Raw genomic sequence first — 10167 nt, 5'->3', positions numbered from 1 at the left:
TAATTCTCAACCCAAAACAAACCCTATAACCAACTACCCTCACCCTCACGTCGCTCACCCAAAACCAACCCCTTAAACTCACGTCTCTCCCTCCTTATCCTCCAATCCCTTTTTTTATGCAACAAACACACACACACTCCCACGACACAGCACACACACACATCCATATAAATATATACCCAGTAACACATATACGGGGGACACAGATCAGAAGCAATAGTAGAGAAAGACACAGATCAGAAGCAATAGTAGAGAAAAACACAGATCAGAAGCAATAGTAAAGAAGAACATCAGGAGCAGTAGAGAAAAACACATCAGAAGCAGTAGAGAAGAAAAAAACCAGAGAAAACAGAAAAAATAGAGCAAAACAGTGAGCAACAAAAAATATAGAGAGGAAAAATACTTAGAGCAATGTAGGTGTTTCGAAAAGGTTTTATTCGAGTACGAGGTTTTCGTTTGAGGTATCCGCCGAGTTCAAAGGTTTTCCGGTTGAGCTTCGTTTAGTCATCTAAGATCGCTGTTTTGATTTGCAGAGACATTTGAGGTTCAATTTCAATCTTATTCTCATTTGTTCAACAACTCCTTTATTAAATATATACATATGAAGTTATTTCTTTGTACGTGAATATGCATGTTGGTTTGCAACTGAGTGTTGAAATCCACCTTTACACTGCTAACTCTAAAATCTCTCAATTGCTTCATATAATTTATGTAAAGTGTTTGGCATTTTTTTTGTATATTGAAATTATGAGGTATTTGTTGGGTTGATACGTTAATTGTTTTTTCGTTTATTACTGTGGGGTGTGATGATGAAGTTTTTATTTTAAAATGTGTCATTAATGGCAAAAGAAGGTATAATAGGATTTGGGACTAAATTTGTTTTGTATTCGCTAGTGGACCGAATAGTTACTTTAATTGGTTTTTTTTTTTTGTTTTTTTTGTTTTAAAAAACATAAGAGATACTTGTATTGGTTTAGTTGACCCCACATTTGCTAACTATGAAATGATTTAAGGACGGTAACGTTTTTTTTGTTAAAAATAAATAAAGAAGAATTAGTACAGAAGATGAATGCAGATAAAGATTGAGATTTAGGTGAAGAATTAACTAGTATAACGATTGCTGCTTTGTTTCGTAGTTTATCTAGGCTATCCATTAAAGTCATGTAGTTAAGAAACAAAAAAAAACAAAAAAAAAAAAACAGCTGCTACTCAGCTTTGGGTCATTGGATTTCTCTTGGATGATTTGTATGTATACGTTGATGCATCATTACATACTTTTATCTGTAATCGTCATTAGCCATGCGTGGAGGGTTTGAACCAATTGGTACTTAAGTTTAATTTGCGATAGAACAATATTTGGTCTGATAATGTTGCCAACATCCATATTAAGGCCTAATTAAATTAATTATGATGAGTTTGAGCGAGATGGGATATGAATTTATTCAAGACCCATTGCAAACTCGAAAAGAAAAGAGTGGTAACAACATTGGTAAGGGAGTGAGATAAGTGGCGAATTGGCTTCAAAACCCATTGTAAAAGAATGGAAAAGGGACCAAATAATCATCATGTTTTAAGCAAAGGAGAATAGGCTCAAAATTCTAGGTGCGATACACAAGTTAAGGTCGCGTTTACGCGTCTTGCCCGATGTATGTCGAGGCTGAGGTCGCAACTACGCGTCTTAGTTAAGATTAATAAAAGTTCAACAATATTTAAGCGAATCACAGGCATAACTAATAAACACATTTTATCCAAGAATTAATTTTAGCCAGATATAAGTTGATAAAGCGACCGTGCTAGAACCACGGGACTTGGGGAATGCCTAATACCTTCTCCCCGGTCAACAGAATTCCTTACCCGATCTTTTGTTTCGCAGACCAATAAATAAAGAGTCAACTTTCCTTTTGATTAGGGATTCAATAAGGTGACTTGAAACACCAAAACTCAATTCCAAGTGGCGACTCTGTAATAAATAAATAATCCCTTCTCAAAATGTCACTTTAATTGGAAAAACCCATTTTAAATAAAAACAAATCAAATTTTATTTTATTTAAGAAAAAAAAAAGGGGTGTGACAGCCATTTCATAATTTTGTTGTAAGAAGAGCTAGCATCCTTAACTCTAAAGGGCAATTGGGATCCAATAAGTTGAAGGAGGGGTATTTTTAACCTGAATTTTAACGATAAAGGCAATTGCGGTCCAATAAATGAAAGGAAGGCAAATTTGAATCATTTTCAATAATGTTAGGAGCATTTTGTAAATCATTTTCCATTGTGCTAAGGTGGCTGTAAAATATGTTTCCATTATTTTCCATTGTTTCTATGGTAGCTGTAAAATATTTTGCCTCCACGGGCAATGTGGATGCTACGAACACATTTCCTAAATTTCAATATATATATATAAATTCCATGTTCTTCTTGTATCTTTTTCTCTTCTTCTAATATTGACTCGTGTGTGTGTATTCAGGGGTAGAGCTAGTAAGGGCCAAGGGGGTTCCGAACCCCCTTCGCCCAAAATTACACTATATATATAAGGTTTAAAATATTTTTTATGTATATATAGTAGATGTTGAACCTCCTTAACTTTTTCCTTGTGCTTACTTCTCTATATTTTTAAACCCCCTTAGTAAAAATCCTAGATCCGCCACTGTGTGTATTATCCTTTTAAACCAAAAAAATAAGAGAAAGCTCCACCCAAATAAAATTTACTTAATTGGAATTTGGACCTTTATTTTCTCAGACGAACTTGGACTTCAAATTAACACGTCATTTCTCAAGCTTTCTATCCACTAAAGCACCTTTGCAAACACCAAATATCTACATGTGCGATCAGGCTACGTAAGAGAGGGAAAAACAAACAAATTTGAACGTTGAATCTATTTTAGTGACATCTTAACTGCAACAATATATCGAATTTACATACAATTTAAAAATTGTTTTGATTAAATTCGCTTGGCTTTTCAGAAAAAACATTAGGTCAAATTAAAAGACATATTCGCTTCTTCCTGATAACGCTTTTTTCCGTTTCTGGCTACACTTACGTTAAAATACTGATCAATAAATAAAAATATTAATAAAACAACTAACTTGAACAGGAGTGTAGTAATAAAATGACGAGCTTTATTATGGCACAGAGCTATATTTAGTATTCCAAAAGTCAACTAATTAATTTTGTCATTGGACATAACTACTGAGTACTGATGACTTGCATGCCACTTAATTATAACTTGCTAAGCTGGCATGGTAGCAATATGTCAAGGGAAGTAGCAGTATAATTATACCTTCTCCCTAGATATATAGCTGATATTTGGTTTAACGCATTAGCAACTCTCAACGTAAAACTCTGTACAAGTAATATGGTGTTTGGTAGGTTGTAAGTCAACATATAGTTTTATTATGTCGTTTGGTTAGTTTTATTACACTTGACATTGCTAATAATATCTCCATAAGTTATATGAGGATCTATTTATTATATTTTACGATGGATAAAATATGAAATAAGATTGCGCATATAAATTAACAGTATATGCATCATGGATGAGAGTAACCAAGGGCACTTGGCCAAAAGGCCATTTTGGAAATTTATTTAGGCAAAAGGCAATAAGTGTTCAGAAATTGGTGCTTTAGACACCATTTATGACGTCAGCACGTCAGGGAATTATTGTGTCAAACCCCAGCCCCAAAGTTTTGAAAACTACACTTTGGCCCCTCAGCCCCAAGATTTTTATTAGCTCCAAAATAGAAATAAAAACAAAATATTTCCCTCCAAAAGCTCCCATTTTCTGCCTTTTTCCGGCCATTTTTCCGGCAAATTTTTTGATTTTTCATTGGATAATCGGTCCCCAACGACGGCAAGCTTCCATAGTTTAGCCATTGTATATAAGTAAAATCTGGTAGAAATAGTTGAGAAAGAGCTTTCCTCATTGTTGTAAAAGCTCACTTTTCTGTCGAAAATTCCGGCCTCATTCCGACATTCCATCACTTCTCCATTCAAATACCTCAATTCGCAATTGATAAGAGCTTTATCCCTGCTCTTTTTGATTCTGCATCTGGTATAGCTCTCCGGTCAGTAATAGACCACAGTCATCAACGAGTCATCGACCAGGCATAGACTAAAGTCATAGTCTATTATATATTTTATTATGGCGTCGATTGTAGAATATATTATAGTAGGTGGTGATTACATGGGTGAATGAGAGGAGACCCCAAAATGTTGGAATTGGAATTATGTGAGCAAGGTGACAGTGCTGATTGCCGTGCGTCGCAATGGTATGTATAATGACTTGGTCACGAGCGTAATGGAAAGCGGGGAGTTAAATTGTGAGCCTAGCAACTTGAGTATTAGTTATATGATTAATGCTTTGCCCACTAGGGGAAAAACCCATCCTTATTTCATAACGAATGATAGACAGGTGGTATTGTACATGCTTGATGTTGCTGCTGATGGTTCTAGGCCTGTTTTAAGAATAAATGTTGTTGAGAGGCCTCAAGTTGGTTCTATATCAGCAGCACTGTCACGACCCAGCTACGGGGCCATGACGGGCACCCGGAGCTGACCATCGAGCACCTCTCATTAGGCTAATCATCATACTCACCCTGAACATATATAATTTCTAAAGCAACACATGTCTATATACATAAGCCCTCACGACTACAAAAATGATATACAAGAATATATGTAGTCATCATGGAACCTCTATTACCCACACATACGTATCTACGAGCCGCTACTAGAGTACTAGACATAAAGACGGGACAGGACCCCGTCATGCCCAAATATATACAAAATAATCTCTCAAAATGGCACCTCTGGAATAATGGAGTGCTTCTGTAAATCTGCTGATAGCTTCTACGAATCGGCACTGTCTCCCTATCTACCTGTGGGCATGAACACAGCGTCCAAAAGAAAGGACGTCAGTACGAACGTTGTACTGAGTATGTAAGGCATGAATAATATTGGTATAATAAAGAAATCATGAAAACATGGGATGAAGATATAACCTGCTTAACCTTTAAAGAAAACACATATCATACATACCACACATACTACTATCGTTAACCCGCGTCCGGGTAACCATCGTACGCAACCCGCATTAGCGGTGACATGTCCGGCCATCTAGGCACGGTGGAATCGTATGCAGCCCGCCTTTGCGGTGACATATCCGGTCATCTAAGCACAGTGGAATCGTATGCAGCCCGCCTTCGCGGTGACATGTCTGGCCATCTAGGCACGGTGGAATCTCATCATCATATGCTTAGCATAAACTTATCGTAAACTTATCATAAAGCATGCATTAGCGTTCAAAGACAATCTATAACTATACCGGGGTGACGTAAGGTCGAGAACCCCCGATACCCCCGATTTCGTTATGGAGTAATCATGATCATCATACCTCACCTTGAAAGGATTAGCATCATAAGGTGGGTCTAGCAATAATGAATAACATCAAGGAGTCGAACAAGGATCATTAGCTTCGTAAAATGTCATACCATAAGCTTTAGGATCTCTAGGCTTAGACTCATCATCATTATCATACTCATGACATATCTCTTATCTTTATCTTATAAGTAGTCCTCAATAGTCACAGGCTTATAATTTCCAGAACGTAAGAAGGTCATGGGAGATAAGAAGTCAAATCATAAAATAGGTTTATCAAGCCCATAAATAGCACCATCATCACTATCGTTATCATAGAACATGTCTCATCTCTAGCTCATAAGAAACTCTTTAAAACCATGAACTCTCAACTTTTGGGATATAAGAAGGTCATGGAATTATATATAGAAAATGAGAATATAAGAGTCATGCCTTTATGAAAGAAAAGGATTAACGTTACATACCTTTACGTTTCGCTAACTTTGTCACTTGAACGTTTTCCTCCAATATTCACGTTCCTACATTAATGAAAGTTCGTAATAGGATTAGATAATCGGAAACATGCTCAAGTTTAAGCTAAAGCTAACGAAAATTGGGCAGCATCTCCTTTGTTTATATAACTTTCTCCATATAATATAACAACTCCCAAACGTCGATAATAACACCCACGATATTACAATCGATAAACTTTATCAAGTTAAACATTATTCAATTCCCAACATTCCCTTTCAAAGTCACCCATAAGCATAATTGCAACACACTTCATATTCATTCTCATACAACAGGCCTTTAACATCATTTACATCATTCACAACAAGATTACACTCATGGTATGTCAAGAACTATGACTCAAGTCAAGTTACCATTCAAGAATTCCACTATTTTCATATTTGAACTTCATTCTCTACTTTCTTCCATAATCCAAGCCTTTTAACTACTCAATATTCTTAGTGACATGAATTAAATGTGAAACTCACCTTTGATCACATAGGAATGGGCTTTGGATGAAAATACTCCACTTGAGAGAAAACCCTACTTCAATACCAAAGAGATTATTGGTTTCCACAAGCCCTAGTGAACATCCTTGCACTTGATTCTAATAATTTCTTGGTGCTTACTCTTCAATTCCTCTTGGATTTGTGATAATATGATATGGAGAGTATTCTAGAATTTTCAGGACTTGGAGAGAGATGAAATCTGAAAATTATGACCAAAGGCCGAATATTTATAGCTGGGACCTGAATATTCCAGAAAGGCGGTTCGACGGCCGGGTCGATGGTCCCGTCGACGTGTCGACTGTCCGCCGACTTGCCGTCGAATTGCGTCTGCAAATTTCAGCTTGCAGGAACCTATTGACGAGGCGTTTTGACGGTCCGTCGATACTGTCTGGTGTCTGCAGGTTTCTTCGATTCGATTCAGATTATGTCGATTTGATTCATTGAGCTTCTAACCCCGTAAATTGCCAGGAATACCTGCTGGTACATTTGTACACGAAGTAAGGCATTTGCTACCTTAACTTTCTCCAACGAGCTTCCTTATCTCCTCAAATGTCTTTGGAATCTCAATTAGAATCATTAAGTATCCCTTCTTACTTGTAGGGCATCATATACACCTTGACTTGCATTAGTCTATTACCGCACAACAACCCGAAATTCCGAGGTGTAACACTCTTCCCCCCTTTAAAACATTCATCCTCGAATGTTAAGTTCTCGGGAATTCTACAGAAATTTCGCCAGAAATTTCCCCCGTAATATGGCGCTACTCTCTTGTCACAACAGCCCAAAATAATACTGCCACTCAGGGCTATGATATCACAACACACAATATGGCCACACACGACCAAAAGCATGAAAAGAAAGCATACATACCTCGTAATGTTGATGTCTCATCTTGGCTTTCTTCCGGGGGTGGAAATAGTTGCGGGTATTTAGACTTCATGTTTTCTTCCGCTTCCCAAGTCATTTCTTCTACCTCTGCGCTCTTCCTAGTATCTTCATCAAGCTTACATCAGTCCTTCCCTCACTAGTAAAAAAAACCATTTGAGAGAGCAGCCAGAAATACTCATAAAATCTTTCAATAATCTTCTCCAAATCTTTTCAAAATGTATCGATGTTCAGACGCTGGTAGAGAACCAACATTATGAAAAGTTTTTCATAGATAGCTTATGTGATTCTTTACAATTACCACACCTGTTTCAGCGCAAGACTCATCCTCATCACTGACTACTACTACGAAATTGTCTTACACGAGTTTGCTCCTTATCTCCTTCTTTATCCTCACTGTTCTTCCAGTTTCTCATCTAAATCTATCTTACTACATTTACTTCGCTATGCGGCCTTAATTTCTTCGTGTTTGGGTACTTTAAGCTTGAAATTCTCGCATAATCCATAAACTTCCTCTTCTGGATGATCATACACATCCTTTCTTTTTTAATGTACGTTGCTACCATCCAGTATTTACATGCTTTTAAATGGTTCATTTTCATTTTGACCCTCTCTTATTGTTAGCACCGCATCTTTTCGTAAATTTTGAGTCAAGCACTCTGCCTTTAAGGCTTTCATTGTATAATGCTTCCTAAATTGTTATGCGACATTGAAACTTTGCATCCATGCAACTTTCTTGCAGTGGCTATTTCACTTGACTTCCCGTCTCAGTCCATCATTCACTTCCCCCCTTTAGTCCAACTCTTACTCTCATCACCCGTATCTCCTCGCTATGAAATCATTCGTATGAGCCCTTATTATATGGAAACACCATTTTATTCTTGTCTATCTTACGCTTGAACCGAAGCCGCAATACTCGTGTGATGTATCTTCTTGGGATTAATACTACTCGTCCGTCATATGCTCATCCGTTAACTCTACTTCATAATCTACCTTATTTTTGTACGACTGCCATGTTGGATTCTCAGCCCGTCTAACATTCTATGGCCCATATATTGTATTATCTCGTTCTTATGCCTTCGGCGACCACGTTTTATTTTAAACCAAACAAGAGTAACAAAAAATATTATAAGGCGGAATGCACCTCTCCTAATTGTGGTTGGATGTTGCGGGCCAATAAGTACGACAACTCGGATAGGTTTCGCATTTACAAGTACATTGGTGATCATATTTGGGGGTTGAACACGTTACGAGCACTCATAAGCATGCCTCAGCAATTGTCCTTGCATCAGTCTTGATGAATGACTATATTGACAACAAAGGGCCAACGACAAAGGAAATTCAGAGGGCGGCTTTCAGGGAGTTCCATTGTAAACCAAGCTATTGGCAGTGTTGGAAGGCAGGTGTAACGGCTAAGAACATGGTTAGGGGGACATCGGAGCACGTGTATGCTTCCTTACCGGCTTATTCGTACATGGTTGAAAATCTAAATCTAGGCTCCAGAATTTGCATTAGCCTTGATGATGCAGATAAGTTTAAATATTACTTCGTAGCTTACGGAGCTTGCATTCGAGGATATAAACACATGCGAAATGTTATTGCTGTTGAAGGTACACATTTATATGACAAGTATGAGGGTGTGTTGTTGTTCGCCGTCGCACAGGATACTGAGAACCATATCTACCCGATTGCTTTTTGCGTGGCGTACAAGGAGTGTGATAAATCCTGGACCTACTTCTTCGAGCAGCTGAGGTATATAATCGACGATGAACTAGACTTGTGCATCATCTCTGATAGGCACAAGAGCATAGCTAAGAGTGTTTCCAGAATTTTTGAGCATGCTCATCATGCACTATGCATGAAGCATCTTGATGATAACCTTCAAAAAAAATTCCAATGTGGAGATTCTCTTCATGTGTACTATGATGCAGCAAAGGCATATAGTTACCAGGAGTTCAATGAACATTTTCAGCAATTAAGGAATAAATTCCCCGAAACTGCTAATTGCCTCGAGTTTGATATTGGATTTGACAAGTAAAGCAGGGTATGTTTTCCAGCAAATAGGTACGATGTGTTGACCACAAACATTGCGAAGTCGTTAAACTCAATGTTGAAGGATGAAAGAGAGTACCCTGTGATTGCCTTATTCATTTCCATTTCTAGGAGATTTTCTGAAATTTTCAGGCAGAGACGTGCAAATATCAACAGTTCAATTTATTTGTGCCTTTGGTTGAAAAAATGCTAAGGGAAAAGATGAATGAGGGTGACTCCTTGTTTGTCAGTAATATAAACAGGGATGCTGACGAGTTCACCGTAGTCGGGAGTGGCCTAGTTGCCAAAGTCAATCTACTGAACAAAACATATACTTGTAGAGAGTATGACTTGGTGAAATTACCGTGCGCTCACGCGATAGCAGCCTTGAGATTGAATTACGGACCTGATTATGGTTCAAGCATCTACGAGTATTCCTCGCCCATGTATAAAGTTAAATCTTACATTCTTGAATTTGGTGAAACTATTAATGTAGTCCCTATAGAGTCAGAATGGGAAGTCCCAGAGATGTACGCAAACATGTATATTCCTCTACCCCCTTACGAACCCAAACTTGGAAGGAAAAGAATGAAGCGTATTCCTGGCATCACGGAATCTTTCAAGTCCAGTGGAAGTACCAAAGGGACTAGAAACAAGTGCTCGATTTGCAAGGGGGCTCATCACAAGTAAACAACTTGTCGATATTTGAGAGAGCACCCCACTTGATTTTTTTTATTTGAATGTATTTTTACTGTATTAGTTCAATATTAATAAATTTTGTGTTAGTCTATCATAGACTCTATGTGTGTTTAAAATAAACCAGTCCTTTGGCCTATAATGGTTCATAGTTAGGAAATTAATATTCCTTTGGTAGATCTATA

General features: G+C 37.6%; 1 protein-coding gene across 1 annotated transcript; it reads left to right on the top strand.

The window, feature by feature from the left end:
- Positions 1–8552: 8552 nt before the first annotated feature.
- Positions 8553–9293, top strand: LOC132612176 (uncharacterized). Its single transcript, XM_060326498.1, has one exon. It carries the CDS (start codon positions 8553–8555, stop codon positions 9291–9293), a length of 741 nt encoding a protein of 246 aa, XP_060182481.1.
- The last annotated feature ends 874 nt before the right edge of the window (positions 9294–10167 follow it).

The sequence above is a fragment of the Lycium barbarum genome, chromosome 9, assembly GCF_019175385.1.
Source record: "Lycium barbarum isolate Lr01 chromosome 9, ASM1917538v2, whole genome shotgun sequence".
Classification (NCBI taxonomy): domain Eukaryota; kingdom Viridiplantae; phylum Streptophyta; class Magnoliopsida; order Solanales; family Solanaceae; genus Lycium; species Lycium barbarum.
The sequence above is the reverse complement of the archived record's forward strand: the minus strand, read 5'-3'. Positions and strand labels throughout refer to the sequence as shown.

Excerpts from the sequence above, each read along its gene's own strand:
- LOC132612176 (XM_060326498.1), top strand. The coding sequence starts at position 8,553 with ATGAATGACTATATTGACAACAAAGGGCCAACGACAAAGGAAATTCAG.